Source organism: Lacerta agilis, chromosome 8 (genome assembly GCF_009819535.1).
Source record: "Lacerta agilis isolate rLacAgi1 chromosome 8, rLacAgi1.pri, whole genome shotgun sequence".
Classification (NCBI taxonomy): Eukaryota; Metazoa; Chordata; class Lepidosauria; order Squamata; family Lacertidae; genus Lacerta; species Lacerta agilis.
The window spans coordinates 50,180,212-50,199,586 of NC_046319.1; the positions used below are offsets into that span (position 1 = coordinate 50,180,212).

At 43.2% G+C, this 19,375-nt stretch overlaps 1 protein-coding gene across 4 annotated transcripts in view; it reads right to left on the bottom strand.

Moving 5' to 3' along the window:
* WTIP (WT1 interacting protein) overlaps positions 1-19,375 on the bottom strand; it is a 60,971-nt gene that overhangs the window by 38,059 nt on the left and 3,537 nt on the right. For 3 of the 4 annotated variants that reach the window (XR_004427163.1, XR_004427162.1, XM_033157385.1), the window contains exon 2: positions 1,315-1,416. The exons of the other annotated variant lie outside the window; for it this stretch is intronic. Coding sequence is in view for 1 of the 3 variants with exons in the window: in XM_033157385.1 (XP_033013276.1) it covers positions 1,315-1,416 (102 nt within the window). In the remaining 2 variants the exon portion in view is untranslated. The remainder of the gene's footprint in view (positions 1-1,314; positions 1,417-19,375) is intronic. 4 annotated transcript variants of the gene reach the window in all.

The window sequence follows — 19,375 nt, forward strand, 5'->3', positions numbered from 1 at the left end:
ACCTCTGGTTTATTTGTGGGGCACAGGAATTCATTCATTGTTTTTTTCCCCAAAATATAGTCCGGCCGCCCACAAGGTCTGTGGGACAGTGGACCGGCCCCATGCTGGAAAAGTTTGCTGACCCCTGCTTTAGACAAGTAGAGTTCCATGAGTCATTCTGGCTCTGCACGATTTTGCTTATATATACACACAATAGCCAGGAATGTAACCCCTGCATATAATGAAACCTGTCTCTACACTTTTGAAATATAGCAATAAAAATGAAGCATTACTTTCCTGCTGAAATTTGACCACCACAGGTATTCTGCTCTACAGTGAGCAGGGTGGATAAAAATCAATGGTTTTTTTTAAAATAAATTTTAAAAATCAGATTTTTTTTATTTAAATCAGATTTTTTTAAAATAAAATGCTTTTTGAGGAAAATATATTACCATCCAAAGGTTAGTCAATCATGAAATAAAGATTAGTTTTTAACTATATAAGGCTGTATATGTTTAATTTTTTTGGTAAATAAATTCCATTAATCCATTCACAATGTCATTTATGCTCTTCCAGAGGTTTTTGTAAGATTATTGGGCAGTTTCTCTGCCTACAAGATATTATCACAGATGCTTGGTTTACTTTTGGAGTTCTCAAAACTGAATTTGACTCAGCAGAGATCACATGCCTCTTCTTCACAGCAAAAATGTTGAGAAAAAGTTGAGAAAAAGACCTTAATCCTATTGTTCTACAAACCTATGAATACAGAATCAACCCCTTCAGTGCTAAGTTTCAAGAAGTTCAGTGAATAGAATAGAAACAATATTTTTCTGATTGTTTGGAGTGGAATGGATCTAATAAATCTATTTAAATTGTTATTATTAAGGTAATGATTATTTTTCTCCTTCCTAAGTACAACAAAAAAGTTGTCCAAATATGAATGATTAACCAATTAAACTGGGGATAAAAAAACTAATATGAAATGTTGTTACTCTAAAAATCTTCATCTATTTGCATATTAAAGTTATACCAGCAAGAATTAGTCTTTATGTAGAAAACTATGATTTAAATCAAATCCACCCTGACAGTGAGTTAAGTAGAGTACCAGTCACCTCACTTCTGGTAAAATCACAACATCACTAATTTTGCAACCCATTATAACCTGCAGATTCCCCCAAGTATTCCAAATTTCGTCTTCATTTTACACATTTATACCTTTGATTTATCAAAATGCCATGCACGCAGTGAAGGCACTCCAAGGGGCAGGCCTAACAATCCAACAGGGACACAAGTTAAGACATTTTTTGCAAGAGGCCATAAAAGCACGTGACTTACCACAAGAGCAGCATGTAAAGCAGTTGGTGTGGTAGAGGTTCCCCATGGCCTGGCAAGCCTGGCTGGCCCCGTATACCCCCTTTCCGCACTTGATACAAATGCCTATGGAGAAGAGAGAAGGAAAATTAGAACCCAGTAGAAATCCAACCAACAACTGTAAACGCCTGACCAGCAGGCACTACCAACCCATGAAGACAGCTGTTCTTATTGCTCAATAGGTGCCAAGAGTTATTTATTTAATTGCATTTTGATCCCACCTTTTTTCTCCAAGGAGCTCAAGGTGGTCATCATGGTTCTCTCCCTCCTCGTTTAATCCCCACAACAACCCTTCGAGGTAGGTTAAGTTAAGAGGCAGTGCAAGGTTACCGAGGGTGCTTCATAGCCAAGTGGGGATTTGAACCCCCATTTCTCCCACTAACCACTACATGAGTGCTCTCTAACCTTGGGTCCCCACATGCTGTTGGACTACAACTCGTATCATCCCCAGCCAGTTTAGCCAGTGGTCAGAGATTATGGGAGTTGTAGTCCAACAACATATGGGGACCCAACACTGCACTATTCCACACAGGCTCTCAGTCATGCATTTCAGCATGGAACTTTGCAACTATTAAGTGCTATAAACTGCTCCCCCCCCCCTTGTTCCTTAAGAAGCAAAGAAAATACAACACACACAAAAGCTAAATTTCCAAAAATTGAATTCTGAGAGGGGTAGCCAATGCCGCTGAAGACAGAATCAGGATCCCAGATGATCTTAAGAGACTGGAAAACTGGGCCCCAACTAACAAAATGAATTGCAATAGGAACAAATGTAAGAATAAGATGGGGGACACCTCGCATGCCAGCAGTACATGTGAAAAGGATCCAGAGGTTTAGTAGACCACAAACATAACATGAGTCAACCATGTGATGCAACAGCAAAAAAACAAAAGCCAATGCTATTCTAGGCTGCATCAACAGAAGTATAGTGTCCAGAGCAAGAGAAATAATAGTACCACTCTCTTCTACCTTGGTCAGACCACACTTGGAATACTGTATCCAATTCTGGGTACCACAATTTAAGAAGGATGTTGACAATGGCTTCAAGTTACACAATAGGAGATTCTGACATCAGGAAGACCTTTCTGCTGGGAAGAGCTGTTCCGACAGTGGACCCATGAAAGGTGGAGGACCCTACTTTCTTGGAGTTTTTAAAGCAAAGGTTGGATGGCCATCTGACATATATAATCAAGTTGCAGGGGGCTGGAGTCCCTTACAATTCTATGATTCATGGCTCAGTGTTATCTGCTCAAAACAGAACTTGCACGCCACAGACATGGGGGAGTGGGGCTGAGCCAGAGCTGTGTCATTTTGCAACACTGTCTATCTATGCATGGAGCTTTTCAGGCTAACATAAACAAAGACATACTGGCCCTATCTTAAGATTCCAACTGTAGGAGAGGCCACTGACGGAATTAGCAGATGCAGCAAAGAGGGCTTGGTCTTCATTTCAGCTGAGGCTGAGGGGCAAAGTTGTAGTCAGCCAAAAGAAGGATGAAAGAGGTGGCTTTGAAGAAAGGTTGGAAGAACATGGGTGTCCTGGGAGATGTTCTAGGCGTAAGGGACACCAAGGGAGAGTCAAAATATTGAAGAAGAGGAGGGCATTTGCAGGAATATAAGGTAGAAATATTGGGGAAAGAATGACTGGGAAAGCTACCAAGACACTGGTTGGTTCTGTTCCTTTCTGTAGGGGTGGTGGGCTTAGAAACAACCCATACCAAGAAGCCAATTGAATCCAACAGATTCCCAAGAGCCCCTAGGGAGTTTCCATCAGGTATGGCGTCAACAGCCCTAGCCATTCTGTGGGAGGTGAGAGACTTGTGCAGTTGACACCACTGCTCCTAAGTGGACTCTTGTTATAAAGAGAATAATTGACAGTTGACTGCAACACAAGTTGAATGTTCATAAACTCAGTAAACTGCAGCTGAAACCCACTTTACAGCTTGGCACATGCAACTGGCATTTATACCAATACACACAGGAGCCTTCTCTGTTGTGCACACACCCCTTCAATTGTGGAGTGTCCTTCCCCAACCCTGGAAGGGCGGATGGTGATGAGTCTAATGGGATTCCACCATCAAGTAAAAACAATCTTCTTGTTCCAGGAAGTTGGGAGTAAAATAGTGAAAGCACCCTGTGGTTTTAGTATTCCTATGTTGCTGTTGTTGATAGTTTAACTGGTTGGTTTCATCATTGTGGTGTATTTGAAGTATTGCTAGAAACTGCCCCACTCTACAATTTTAGAAAATAATAATAATAATAATACATTACACATGTCTACTATAATGTCTAAAGACCCAGGTAGTTTGGAAGCAATGGAAATGAGATCTTCCAAAAGGAGGTGTTTACAATTCCCAAAGAGGAATATGCAATACATACTGTGTAGAACAGCCCAGGAATGTCACCATACAATTACACTGGAGCACACTGGTGTACAAGCAACACTGCTCAATGCTACTTCAGCTGAAGTTTTTGCCCTATTAACTAAGTTTATTTTTGGCCATGCAAACAGCTCTTTTAGAGTCCTCTGGCACCTCACTGCCGCCATCTGCACTCTTTCAGAATCTGAGCACATCAGTGACTGACTGACTGACTGCTGCTGCTGCCATTTCAAGCCAGGAGAAACAACCCCTTTGATTCTCCTGTTCTCATTCCAAAGATGGCAGAAGTCCATTTCCTTGCTTTTTGAGAGCTCATTCACAAACACAGCTAGATGTTGCCCATCCTTTTGCAAATTCATTGACAGTGCTCTCTCTCCTGGGAAACACTGTGGCATGAGGATCTGTTGCCCATTACCCCTGCTTCCGAAGCCATTAGTCCAACAGGAGCAGATCACTGGCAATTTCAATTCATCTCACCAAAAAACACAGCACTAAACAGCTGCCAGGTTGAAAACTATGTAGTTTAAGCAAGGTGTATTACCGGTAGAAATAATATAATAGGGGTATACTGCCCACCCTGCTGCCCACCCTCCCTAACTGACCAGGTGAAGGTAATCTCAAATGTGGTATTAGAAAACCCTCTCATGTGGTTATTGTAGAACTTGTATATTCACACTGATTCATGTTATAGGCTTTAACAACAGCAGCAGCAGCTTTCCAGCTTTTTAGTTCTATGGGGAGCATTTCATACTGTAAACAGAGGCAGTCTTTGGAATAAGGCACAACCATAGACCAAACATTATTTGTGTCAGTTCAACAACTATACAGAAGGATCTTTTACTACTACGGTAAATCAATTAAGGGTGCATTCAGATGTGGGGAATATTGCATTAGTTTTCCTGATAATAATGCTCTAGCACTTCTGTCCTGTTTACAAATGTTCCTCTCACATTGCAGTACCTATTGTGATATGAAACTGGGACTGTTCAACTAATACGCCAGCATGTCACATGAAATTCACCACACCAGTGGGTGTGGTATGACACAGTAATGAACATCACTGGAAAATGTCATCCTCCCTCATCCCTTCCACACATGCACACTTCTGTTCACCCATGAAAACAGCAGGGGGGGGGGAACTGTATGCTGGTATACCACCTCAAATTTCACTACTTTACTCCCATGATTTTCAGGGTTAAGAGGACTGCAAATGGATATTTTCTGGAATCAAATAATATGGAAATGAGCACTAAACATGTGCAACATCCTGTTAGTTCAAATATACTGTAATGTGGAAACCTAAGAGTTAGGGAAACTTTGGGGAAATTGAGTAACAGTCTATCAGAGGAATAAAACAAGGCTGCCTAATGGCAATTATCCTGTTTAATAATTATATAAATGACATAGTCCATATACTGGAAACAGAGAGTGTGGGCTCACCTGTTACATATGGCAAAAAGGTTTAGAATTTAATGTATGCAGATAAACTAGTGTTAATATCTCTTACCTGCTTAGGTGTGAAGAAACTACTTAAAAAGGCTTATGGTATATTGCAAAGAAGATAAATTATATTTAATCCAAAATAATATTATTTGGACATTGCTCACCAAAACATAACTGGCAAATAGATGGGCACACAATAGAACAAGTCTATATGTGCAAGAATTTGGGTATTGTCTTTGAAGAGAATTTATACTGGAAAGCACATTGGGAGTCTAGCCAAGCAAGTGAGTGGAACAAAGAAAAGTTTCCCTCCACCCCCCCCCCCATACAAAAGAGTGACAGAAGTCAACCCCTGCTTTGAAAACATTTCAAGCCAAGGTGATTTCCCAACTGCTGTAGGGCTCAGAGATGGGGCGGGGGAATAAAATGTGGATTAAACTACTAGAAATAGAACAGATTTTGGTTTTTTTTTTTTTTTTTAACAAAGACTGTTAGGTCCCTCACCTCCCAGGATGCCAGCCTCTGTCCTTTGGGCAGAGATGGACTGGGCCACTACTGAACTAAGGACAGAAGTTGCACTATTGAAATTTCATAAACATATATACATATCATCAGAAGAATGGGACATCATCTCTCAAGCAACATGGGAAGTCAATGTGAAATTATTCAAAATCTATTACAAAAGTACAATCTGCCAAAATCATTTAGGCCCACTTAGACAAAAAAGAACCAGGGAACAGGTTTCTACAGCTTAGAATTAATGTAGAAACCTTCTGGCCCTATTAAGAGCTTTTGAATTTAAACAGAGAAAGATCTTAACTTATTTTGCATGTATAACCCTCGTAGAAAATTGGTTGTTTTGTCTCCCCCCCTCTGCCTCCCCACTCTCCAACCTACTTCTTTTGCTACTTCCTACACTGTCAAGATACAGAAAGTAAAATCCTTGTGGCTGGGACCTGCACTTTTAAAAATCTACAATATACAGTACTGTATAACACCATATTACGTTATACAAATAAAATGTTTATTGCTAATTTAAATAGGACTCTGAGTCTTAACATACTTAACAGAAATAAAATTCAGAGCATACATATTAAGCCAGCACTTGATTGCTTCAGGAGCAATCAAAGTTTCTTCTTCTGAGTAGCACAACACTGCATTCCTGACAAGAGATACAGGGATGGTGAGCAGATAAAACACTGAAATACTTTGGGATGCAGAAGCTTCTCCTGGATGACCCAGATGGGGGGGAAACTGGGAATTTCTGGGGATGAGCCATTAAAATTCTTCCTTAAATCTCAGGACTACAGTATAGGCCACAATCTTCCATTCCACCGAGCATTGTGGCAGTTAAAGAAGGAAAGGGTGATGCCTCATAGTGCAGTAGGCTACAGTTCAAACTGAGGCAGAAGCCAATGTTCTCAGGCTGTATGTTATGATGTTATAATATAATGAGTCATATTACTCAAGAACAAGTACATCTTTGCTTGTAGCTGGGTTGTAAGGTAAAGAAGGTAAAGGACCCCTGGACTGTTAAATCCAGTCAAAGGCGACTATGGGGTGCAGTGGTCATTTCGCTTCAGGCTGAGGGAGCTGGAGTTTGTCCACAGACAGCTTTCCGGGTCATGTGGTCAGCATGACTAAACCGGTTCTGGCACAACAAAAGACTGTGACGGAAGCCAGAGCGCATGGAAACGCCATTTGCCTTCCCGCCACAACGGTACCTATTTATCTACTTGCATTGGTATGCTTTCGAACTGCTAGATTGGCAGAAGCGAGGACAGAACAATGGGAGCTCATCCCGTTGCGTAGATTCAAACTGCCAACTTTCTGATCAGTAAGCCGAAGAGGCTCAGTGGTTTAGACTGCAGTGCCACCCACTCACAATAACTGGGTTGTAGCTTATGCTAGCTGAAGTTAGAGTAGACTCAGTTAAATTAACAGACTCAAGTTAATAACGTCCATTAATTTCCATGAGTTGGAAAAGGCCCTAAGAACATCCACTGAAGCCACCAGCACAAGCACCACACAAAACCATTACTCAAGGGAGTCTAAAGAGGCCAGATCTAAAACAGGTCTAAATAAATCTAGAGAGGACACTAACCAGATAATGAACCTCCCCACTCAATTCATATTTCCTCACTGATGCCTCCTGCTCTTCCCCTTAGGAATGAAATAAAATTATCAACACACTGGCTCGGGGACAGGAGGCAACAAAATGAGTACTTATCTCTCCACTAACTTTATATGCATGAATGGGGAAAACGTCTAGAAGTTGTGGGTACCAAGGGCACTTTCCAGCAAAGGAAAAGGCACTCAAAGGAGTTGCACAGCAAGGCCTATGGGGGGGGGGGTGTAGCCTAGCGAGTGTCCCAAGGGCCAGATGGAGAGATTGGAGGGCCTCATTTAGCCTGCAGGCTATGGGCTCCATTCTCATGACATAAGAGGTGTCCTGCTGGATCAGGCCAAAAGGCCCATCTAGCACAGCACATCCTTTCTCCAGCAGTGGCCAGTGAAGATGCCTGTGAAATGCCCACAAGTTGGGCATGACTAAGGCAGCTGCCATCTTGTTTGAGCCCATCATAGCCAATAGCCACTAACACACCCACCCTGCATAAATTCAAAGAAAAACCACCCACCTTGCTAGTCCTCACCACATAAGAACGTAAGAAGAGCCTTCTGGATCAGGCCAGCATCCTGTTCCTACAGTGTCCAACAAAAACCTGCAAGCAGGACCTGACTTTGAGAGCCCTCTCCCCTCCTGTGACTTCCAGCAACTGGTACTCCCTCTGAAGTGTTAGCCGTCCTGGCTAGTAGTAGCTACTGATGATGGCCTTGCATTGCATGAATTTGTCCAATTTTGTTTTACAACCATCCAAGTTGGTAGTACATTTCACATACAGTGATACTCAATTCTGTAACTGCAGGCATGTCACTTCACCCCACATTGCTTGGCTCTGTTGTGAAGGCATGAACTGCCTCCACTGGTTTTGTGTTGGGGCAATGTCAAAGCTCCTTCTGTGCTACTTGCCCTGGACAAGACTGGACAATTGATAATGCAGTTGGAAAGTTATGAACATAAATGGAACAAATCCAGCATCTCACAGGATTTCTGAAAGTCAGAGCTGGTGGGGATGGAACGGCTGTCTGGCAGAGAATCACACCATGCTGGTGATCTTACCAAACCTACACTCTCCCACCCAGGTTGGTAAACTTTACCCTCATCAACCCCCACAAAAGCTCAAAGCAGATAATCAGGCTCCACCAAACTGCAAAGAGGTTATAGTTAGAACAGCACATCAGGGATCAGGATCTAAACCAGCTTTGGAGCCTCTAATTCTGGCACAAGCTACTTCCCCTCCCAACTCCATTCTCAATGTTTAATGTGAGATTATGACACTCTGAGCGGACACAGAACCCTCAGTCATTCATGAGACCACAGACAGCTTGGGGAAACTGAGCAGAGCTGCACAGATGCTGGCCCAAGTCCGGTTTCTGTATTTTGGGACTACAACCTCCCATAGTCTCAATAGCAAACTATTTGAGCAAATGAAAGTTCCTACTTCTTTAAGCCTCAATGAGTTATCATAAAACACTTGCTTGCTCTGTGATGGGAGGCTGTATCAACTCTGTAATAGTGAAATATTCGATATTTGCAGATGTTTGTGTACTTTTAAGCTATGTTCCTATGGTATGGGAATTACCGGTAACAGCAGGACAGCAAAAGTGGACATTGTGATCCAAGCCTGGAAGGATAAATATCCACCACCAGTGGTCTGAGCACCTCACCAACCTTGCTACATTTCAATGTATAAACACTAATTTCATGTGCATATACTGTTTGGACATCCAGAGTGCTTATACCTTAACATGTATCATTTCATGTGGCTATTGCATTCTCAATGTTAGCTGACACTGTGTAGCATGTTTTTCCTGTCTTTTTTTCTTTTTTAAATTTTTTGTTTGTCCCCCTCCTTTGTTAAATTTGACACTACAGATATGTAAGCAAGCTACTCAACCACACAAGGCATGCCCAATGCACAGAGACTGCAATTAGTTTACAGCTGCCCATCATCATATATTCTATGGGAAGGCTGCGTGTTACCAACTACTGATGACAAACATGCCCCCACGGCTCCTCTGCTAGGGTGGGGGGTTTGAGCCCAGATTCCTAGGGCAGACTCCTCATATTAGATCAGCTCCCACATAAATTTAGCCATTCTAAAATCCTTTGACAGCTGTTCTGCTTCCTGGAATAGGGCTCCAACTGGGTTACACCCCATGTATTTTCCTCTGCTTCACACTGTTCCCAGGAGACAGAGATGTTTCCTGGCTCCAGCAAGTCAAGGAAAGGAAAGCACTTTTTAAAAAAACAAAACAAAACAAAACAAAAAAAACCTCAACAACAACAACCCTGACACAGTCAGATGATCTTCTTGGGAGATGCCCTCCTGTTTCCTTGCAGACAGTCCAAATGTTTGAAACATCCCAAGTTATGTTATTCTTCAGATAAAGGATATTTCAAGACACAAAGAAAACACAGTAGCTTTGGCTGATTGCTAAATGAAACCACATGACTGTTGGGGTAGGGCTGGGCTTAGTGGTTTGGTTTTTTTAAAAAAAATGTCCTGATGAGTTATACCATCTTTTCCCAGTGTTTGCTGGCTCTCACTGCCAATTCCATTACTGGCTGCATTCTACATAGAATTCAGGTTTTTTTTAATAAAAAAAAGATGGAATGAGATATCAGCAGGAAGAAAGCACTCCAGTAGAAGCCAGATTTGCCACACCACATGCACATTGTAGGTTTGAGCCAGTCCACCACAGACATGGCACCTGCATGCAGAGGAATCCTATAGGGCACAGCAGTCCTGCATTCAGCACACCAGGCCATGACTAAGCCTGCATGCCTGCCATTCCTTGTAACAGGAGCAGCCTGGTGTTCTAAGTACTCAGACCCAGGGGAGTGGTAGGGCTGCACTACTGCTTATGCCAGCCTTCCCCAACCCGGTGCCCTCCAGATGCTGAAATCAACAACTCTCTCCATCCCTGCCCATTGGCCATGATGGGGGCTAAGGGGAGTTGAAGTCCAAAACCTCAGGACAGGTGGCTGGAAGGCTGCTTTATGAAGATCCTCTCATGTGCAAGGACATCACCGAGAGTGGGACCAGATCCAAGTCTTGTATCTTGAAAGGTCTGGGATATTACCTCCCCTATAAGTAGGGCCAACAGCCAGTATTTAACACAGCATATTGAATTAACTCAACCAAACTAATGACAGCAGCTTGGGAGCTCAGGATCATTGGGAATGCCTCCTCCAGACCAGACCAGTCTCTGCTCTGCATAAGAGGCCTTGTTAACATGGCCTGAAGATACCCACCTCATAGTGGAGCAGAGTAGGGCATTCTCCATAGTGACACCTACCTTCAATACAGCCCCCTAAAACAGGTTTGCAGACCATATTAAGAAAACCTGATGAAAAGACTGTAGCTCCGCAGCAGAGCACACACTTTGCACATACATAATCCAGTTTAATCCCCAGCATCTCCATTTTAAATTAACAAGCAGGCAGAGCATGAGAAAGCCCCCAAGGCTTTAGAGAGGTGCTGCCAGTCAGAGTGGGCGAGTCTGATCTAGATGGATTATTAGACTAACTCCCCATAAGACAACTTTTGGATGTTTATACAGGTATGGGATTGTGTAAGATGTGGTAAATTAACTCTGCTTTCCTGTTTCCTACAGGCATCTGGGTGGCCACTGTGAGAACAGGATACTTGGATCAGATGGGCCTAGAGGGAAAGATTCTCATGTTGCTAAGAACAGTCCTGCTGCTCAGGACTGGCTACCGCAGACAAGTCAACCAAGGTCATATCCCCACAAAACATACTTTCTCCAGCAAAAGCAGCCTTTTTGCTTAAAAAAATAACCAAAACCTTGTGTTGGCTGATATGAAACTGGAACAAATAGACCAGTGAGGCTGACTGAGGGTACTGGCTGGCAGATGGGAACAGCAGGTTGGTCAAGACAGGTTTACTTTCACCCCTGGGTCTGCAGTTTTATGACTTGATTCATATTGCACTGATACAAGTAAGCTGCTTCAAGGTTACCCGTGATAGAAAGCTGTATTCAAAAAGCCCTAAATAAATAAATGAAAATAATTAAGTACGGTAAATGCCTCCATGGATCTGCACTTAATTTATTTGCTCTAGTACACACAACTGTCGAGTGTTCTCCCCAGTACTACGATTTGTTTTGGAAGATCACGACGACAGCATCATTTGCACCATCAGGTCAACATTTTCCTCCACAAAACTGGCACACGAAGCAGCAAGATGAAAACCATCCCAGCAATTTCCTCCCTTGGGAAAGGAAAGGATAGCTGGTGCCAAGATACTCTTCCAGACACAGAATGAATACCAGCAGCATCCCACTAAACTCAGAATGCTACCAGAATGTTTTTATAATTCTTATTTAACAGTGTTTGTATATTGCTTGATTGCAGAATCAGCTGCATGGCTTCCACAAAACACAGTACCGGGTAATTGGAAACACTGAAATCTCTGGAGATGGACCTACAGGGAGGATGAGTCAACATGCCAAGGCTGGCAAGATATATTCTTGTGATACACACAGCCAGCCGAGACACAGCCAGTAACAGACAGTTAGCAAAGCCCGGCCCACAGATAGACAAGCTCTGCTCTGGGTTACCAGCCATGAAACCAAAAGCCTGCCAGAGTCATTGTTTTCTGGCCAGCTAATAAGGTCTACCTGGGGCAAGGAGTGTGGCTGCCAGTCTCTCTCCCACTGCCCAGCACCAGTCATTCTTCAGAGTTAACCAAGAGTTCACACTTTGCAAGGCCACAGAACCACCCTGTGACCCACCGCTGCAATCAAGAACATTTAATTTCCTAGTTCACGAAGGCAGTAAGCCCGAATTTGGGCTGTACCACTTCTGATTGCAAGTGGGGACTTACATAATGGAATGTTCCCCCAAATACCTATTTAAAGCCCTTTCATCTAGAAGACTAGCATGTCAGGAGAACCCATTATCCCTGGCATGCTATCTTTACATGTGCAAGAGTTTCTCTTCTCCATCATGAAAGGCCACACCTACATTCTGAAATCATATAGCCAAGACACAGATTGAGCCCTACAGTAAACACTAGGAACACTAGACCCCTCACCCATTTTCTTACCTGCTGCCTTCTCAGAACTAGGCAGGAAGAAGGGAGGAAGTACAGTTGCTTATTGCTGACATATACACCCAAGGAAATATTTGACTATTTTACTTAGAAACACCTAGGGCAAATGGGTATATAGAAAGCCTACATGTGTCCTTCACGCAACTGATGAAAAGCCAAAACCCAAGGAGGTTTATACTGCAGCTTTAAAGCTATTGCATTCTGATTAAGGTGGAAGCAATTATGAGAACAGGTTCTCCCTGCCCTGGGACAATGGCATTCAATCTACTTAGCTCCAGGGCATACTTTCCACAGATACTTGTTTGCCATGAAGTCCTGCACTCTCTAAAGATCAGCGCACCATCAACCTGGTGCTCTGGTTTTAGACTACAACTCCCATCAGCATGACTGTGCTGCCATCAACCCCAGCTGTTGCTGCTGTTGCTTCTTCACACTTGTTTATTAATGTTTATTATTTCATTTATTGCCTTCTAAACCACCATCTCAAGGCAATTTACATATAAAACAATCAAGCATAGTTAGAAACACAAAAACAAGGAATGCATGCTCTTGAATGCCCTCACTGCCCCCATGTGAACTTGGGTTACAGCCTAAACTAGAATACCAAGCAATCTCCTTTAACTGCAGCAATATAGGAGAATATGTGACGGGCAAGCAAGGGGGCTCGGCATTTGGCCAATTAAAAAGGATTTGGTCAACTGACCAGTCAAATAGTCATAGAATCACACAATTGTAGAGTTGGAAGAGAACCTGAGGATCATCTAGTCCAACCCCCTGCAATGCAGGAATATGCAACTGTCCCATACGGGGATTCAACCTGCAACCTTGGCATTATCAGCACCATGCTCTAACCAACTGAGTTATCCAGCTGATCACATATTTTTAAAAATATTACCCATATGGTGGTGGTGGGGGGAGTATTTTAATCATCAACAAAGTTTGGCACCCATGTTCACCACAAAAGCAACCAATCTTGTGAAACAATGAAAATTAAAGTGTGCGTGCACACAAAAGCTCATACCAAGAATAAACTTAGTTGGTCTCTAAGGTGCTACTGGAAGGATTTTTTTTATTTTTTTATTTTGTAATTAAAATTAAAGTTGCTTCTAATAATCCCATTACATTTTATAACATTGCTAAAAGATTAGGTGAAGGAACATTTGAATTCCTAATTCTCCTGAAGGTGGTAAAACCTGTGTCTGTGCTGTACCACCTCAGGCAGCAAAGGGGGGGGGGAGGAGAACCACAAGATGGAATGCTCCCCAAATAGTATTTAAAATCCTTTCATATGGAAGACTAGAATGCCAGGGAGGAGAATTCTCTTTAACCTGCTAATTTGGTGTGTGTGGGGGGGGGGGCATTTTCCTTTCCTGCAGGGCAGCGCATCCAACACACAAGCCCCTACCTACATTCTGAAGTGGTACACAGCCAAGTCAACAGGTGGAGGCCCTTGGTGAGCCCTAGGCTTCCATCTACCTCCCTATAGTCTGTCTCCTCAGAAATGATGTGGGGAAAGGGTAGGGAGAGCAGCTTACCTCACAAATGGTACCACTGTGAAGTACAAGAGACGCACGCTACCACCTATGAGGTGGCATTCTAGGTTTCATGGGCAATTTAGTCAAATAATTAAGGGGCCAACTGATGCTGTCATTCAGGGAATTCTGTTGGCTCTCAACTGATCTTTGCACTGAGGAATCCCTGACATAGTGAAGGGCCATCTTGATTTCCCAGAAAGGAGAATTTCATATTATGAGTCCTGTCATCGGGGGCCACAGCAGAAAAGCACCCCTGGCTTTCCAATCAGTTCCTCAGAAACCAACTCATCAGGTGACCTCAAAGAACAATCTTCTAAGGGCAGCCCCACACAGAAGTACAGCCAGAACAAATTTAATAACATCTAGAAAGCAACACAAATAGCATACCAACTAGAGCTAAAACTTGAGAGACCCACATTCAATTTCCCAGTCAGTCACAAAGTTCACTGTGTGACCTTAGCTCTCAGCCTATCCTACCTCCTCACAGGATTGTTGCGGGGATATACTTGGGAGGGGTAACTTTTGAGTTCATTGGAGAGAAGGGAAGGCATTTGCTATGAGCAAATCAATGTAGTACCTTAGCCTGACAGGACAATTCAGAAAAAGTTATAGCAGACTGCCTCAACAGAGTCTGATGAGATTTGCAGTTCATATCCTCAGGCTGGCATCAAATTGGCAAAGGGTGGCCTACAATTCTGAAAGCCGCTGAGAAGTTCAGTGCTCCAGCCTCTGAGCCATTCCTGGCATCAAGCTAAAGCCATTTCAGTCCCAAAACTGGATTGGACGCCAGGCTGAAATGGGTCGACAGAATTGGCATCACCCCAAAAATCCTGAACTTGTGTCAACAGTCCATACACGTTGCCCCAAAATGCATAATGGTTGATATTTTACTGCCCATTTGAAAGGAAGGAAGGGAGATAAGCTGAATGAATGAATGAATGAATGAATGAATTAATTAATTAATAAAATTAAGATTTATTTTTTCCCCCAATGGAGTGGGAACTAGAAAGGACTTATTTTTTAAAGCAGAGGATGAACTTCAGCTTCCAAACTAGATGGCGAAACTTCCTTGCTTATGGAGGCATTTGTCACCCTCTCTGCCCCTTTTTGTTTGTTTGTTTTGTTCTTAAATATTTTTTTTATAAAGTACATGTCTCTTTTTCAGGTTGTAGAATCTTTCTGACATTTGAAGTGAGATGTTAATGTTGTATACAGAATAAAGTTGGGGCAGAAGGAGAAGGGGGAGGGGTGGTAATACTTGGTGTATATGTGAGGTTTTTATTATATTTCCTTGGTAGTGAGAGAGGTTGCACTAAGATTTGTTTGCGGGGGGCAGGGATTGTTGAGTCAAATTAGCCATATTGTTTTCAGTGTTCAAAAATCCCATTGTTCTAGGCGCATTTTGCGACAGGGAATTTCATTAGCACAAGCAGTTTCTGAGCTCTGGACGCAATACTGCACCTAAGATTTCAGATTAAAACTGCAGAGTGGAAGGAAAGGAGGACCTTTTTCTTTTCTTTTCTTTTATTCAAGTACGAGGATTTTACATACATTATATTATCTCCTTCCAATTTTTAAATTTCCCGTACAATTTTTTCCTTTCCCTCCCTTCCCAACCCATGTCCGTTGGAGGGGATCAAACAATTGTCCTCAGCCACGGGTATAACGCCTTTAGTTTCCACCAAATGTCTTTTGTTCCAATAGTTTTTATCCATTGAAGTTAGGGGTTCTATCTGTTCCTTATCGTAGAGGACTTGACCCTCCATGTTGTTTCCTGTGACATGACTGCAACAATGTCCGACTGGATAAATTCAAACAAATAACTATTCCAGACCTCTACTGTCCATTTTTCTTTATCTTTCCAACCTAAAGCTATTGTTGCCTTTCCCGCTAGTATCATAGTTTTGAAGGTGAGGACCTTTTTCTGCCTCCCCGCTTACATCTACTCTCTGAAGACTGGAGAAAAGACCCTCTTAAGAATATTAGGGCGGTGGGCAGGCGAAGGACTAGACCATGTGAAAAATGAACATAACATCTTAGTTACAGTTCATTCATTTTCAGCTTTGTATTCTTGTTATAAAAAAAGCGTGCCTAGACATTCCATTGTTGCGCCAATAACCTAGGTTTAAGGTGCCATTTAGCTCCTAGCTTTCATATCTCAGTTTCTAACACTGATTGATTTCTATGCTGTTGGTGGGTTCTTGTTGTTGTCCTGTTGGGCTACATATGTAATAAAGGGGAGCCATACCAGGGTAAAGGCATTCTCTTCTATTTGTCGCTGACCTCTCTGCCAGTTCTGACCTGGCCAGCCTAACAAGCTGGAACTGGCAAGGACTGAGTTTGTACACGTAGGTCAGCCATACACTTCCCTCCAAGAACCTTAGGCTTGCACAAGTTGAAAAGAATCTGTAAGAGCCAGCAGGAAGCTGCAGGAGGCAGCACATCAACTGGCTCTCTCAGCACAGAATCCAGCAACGCAGGGTGAAAATCTTTCCACTCCTATATTTTTCCATAAGAAACAAAAATCCATTTTTTAAGAACACCTGTTTCATATGATTAGTAACATAGTGACCACATCACAGTAATCTTTGGTAGTCTTGCTTTACCAGGACCACAAAAGCATGCCATACTCCCAGATAGTGGCTCCCAGCCAAGAACAAACTTTGACTACAGCTCGTGGTTAAGGAGAAAAGAGCTTAACCATGATCCCGGGTTTGGACAACACACTAAACCAAAATTTGGCTTAGCTGCTCCCTGCATCTATACTATACAACAAGATGCCCTCCACAGCTGGTGTTCAGACGGAGACTCTTCCTCAGAAGATGCAACATCTCATTTCACCGCATGAAAGAGATGCAGGCAGACCTATCCTCCCAGATGTTAAGCAATCTATATGCAAATACTTCTCTTTCTGCAGTGAAAAAACCTTCCAACCCAAGCCCTGATCTACCCAATTCCTGGCTGAAAGACCTTGCATGACTTCTCATGTTGCACAAGTCTAGGCAGCCCCATCACTTGCCATGGAGTAGCTAATCTAGCCTCTGCCCCCCCCAGGCCACGCCATCTTCTCTTGCTTGACTGCTTTCCTCATCGAAAGAGGGAGAGCTCTACAGATTTTGCAGCCATACCTTAGGCTAACCTTCCTCATTCTGGTGCCCTCCAGATATTAAAAGACTACCAGTTCTCCTCAGATGTGCCTTAATGGCTGGGAATGATGGGAGTTTGTAGTCCAAATCATTCCACCAAGGGAGCATTCCATCAGGCTGCCTCAGTGGTGGAGATGGGAAGCTGTTTCATCAGGCACCTCCTACCCTTGAACTGTGCCAGCTGGTCGCTGTAAGAGCAACTGCTTAAGAGCTGGTGCCTGAGTTTGATTCCCTCCTTGTTCCTTTTCCCTTGTGTGTTTGTTTTCTTTTTCAATTGTAAGCCTCAAGGCAAGGACTGTCTTGCTTTAAATGATTGTATATACAGTACCGGTAAGCAGCTCTCAGAAACCTTCTTTTGCTGAAAAGGGGGATACAAATGCTCTAAATCAATGCATCATAAAACATCTGGAGGGCACTAGGTTGGGGAAGGTTGCATCATGCCCTTTTGGCACTGTGTTAAAAGTGAACAGCAGGGCATGAAATCTTCATTCAAGAGCTTCAGGAAATGGAGAAACACTGCTTCAAATCTCTTATGCTCCAGCGCTTGGGGGAAGGAGGGACTGCCAGCAATTGCACCAGGACCCATGCCAGCAGGGGGGCAGACTCTATGGTTATATTGAAAAAGAGAGAGGGGGGTAGGTCTCTAATCCATCCTAGAAGGAAAGTTAGAAAGCAAAGTGGGCAGGTACCCTTCTAAACAATTTCTGTGAGTTGAGCTATGCTGACTTCTCCCACCTGCCAGTGAGTGACGTCAGAGCTGTAACTGATAGAGGAGTTGTTTGGACACCACACTCAGGTATCCCTAGGGTTGCAAAGATGTGCTTTTCTCTCCTGTAGTGTACAGGCAACTCTCAATTTGTAGCATTCAATGCACGCTTCACTGTGCATGCCATGTCCGGCACCTGAAGAGGGCAGAACGGGGTGGGCTTACATGCATTCTGCAGGTGTGCACAATGACCCAACGGGATGTAACACCCCCTTGTAAATGGCGTGTGTGTGTGTTGCCTGTACTTTTCTACTCTGCTAATGTCACATTTTCTAATCCTTAGATTCTCTCTTAATTTGCACTCCTTTTCTTCCTAGGAACCAGGATGCCTCTTTCCTGTGGTGGGTTTATCTGAGATCAGGTACACCCTCTAAATCAGTTTCTGCAAATAATACTACACAGTACATGCAGGTGAATGTTAAAGAAGCTCCCTGCCCCCCCAAAGCTAAATATAAAAACTTCACAAAGAGGCTTAGACACGCCTCTTTCGGTATAAGACCTAAGCTCCAGGCACTCATGAATAATTCACTGTGTAGTTAGCTTACAGTAAAAAATCCACCTCAAATGCCCCAAGCCTCACCTTGCTTCAGGTTAGGGACCCTTCACTTAGCAGAACAGCAGTGGCACAGGCAACCAGACCAGGCAGGACCTTTCAGCCAGCATGCGCCTTATAGCAGAGGCCAAAAATGGCTCCTGTACAGCTCACACAGCAATGCAGCAAGGTAAGGACAAAGCACTGCCACCAATTCCACAGCAGGGGCAGCAATATCATTGCCTAGATCACCATTTGCCAATCCCCTGCACGGCACATAAGTAAGCTTTTTGCACGCAAGAAAGAAAACCACCAACTAAGCTAAGCAAAAGAAGAGGCATGCACGGGCAAAGGACCAACCATCACTTTTATTTACAAAGTTTCAATATGACCAACCAGAACATTATAATAGTGAGCAAGCTTCTGAGCCCACCAGAGTTCTTCAGCAGAGTTCTGATAGTCAAGCAGCGGGCAGAGGGGAGATTTTGTTTGGTGTTGAAACCCAAATGCCTCACTGTGTTGGTCACAAGTTCATTTCTTCCACCTCGCTCAAAAATTTGGGGGTGGCCCAGGAGAGGGCATTCTTTGAAGCAGCCCCTAGATCAGGGGTCAGCAAACTTTTTCAGCAGGGGGCCGGTCCACTGTCCCCCAGACCTTGTGGGGGGCCGGACTATATTTTGGAAAAAAAAATGAACGAATTCCTATGCCCCACAAATAACCCAGAGATGCATTTTAAATAAAAGCACACATTATACTCATGTAAAAACACCAGGCAGGCCCCACAAAGAACCCAGAGATGCATTTTAAATAAAAGGACACATTCTACAGGCAGCCCTGTTTAGGGAAGTTTTTAATCTGTGATATTTTAAATGTATTTTAATATTTGATGGTAGCCACCCAGAGTGGCTGGGGAGACCCAGCCAGATGGGCGGGGTACAAATAATAAATTATTATTATTATTATTATTCTCATGTGAAAACATGCTGATTCCTGGAACGTCTGCGGGCCGGATTTAGAAGG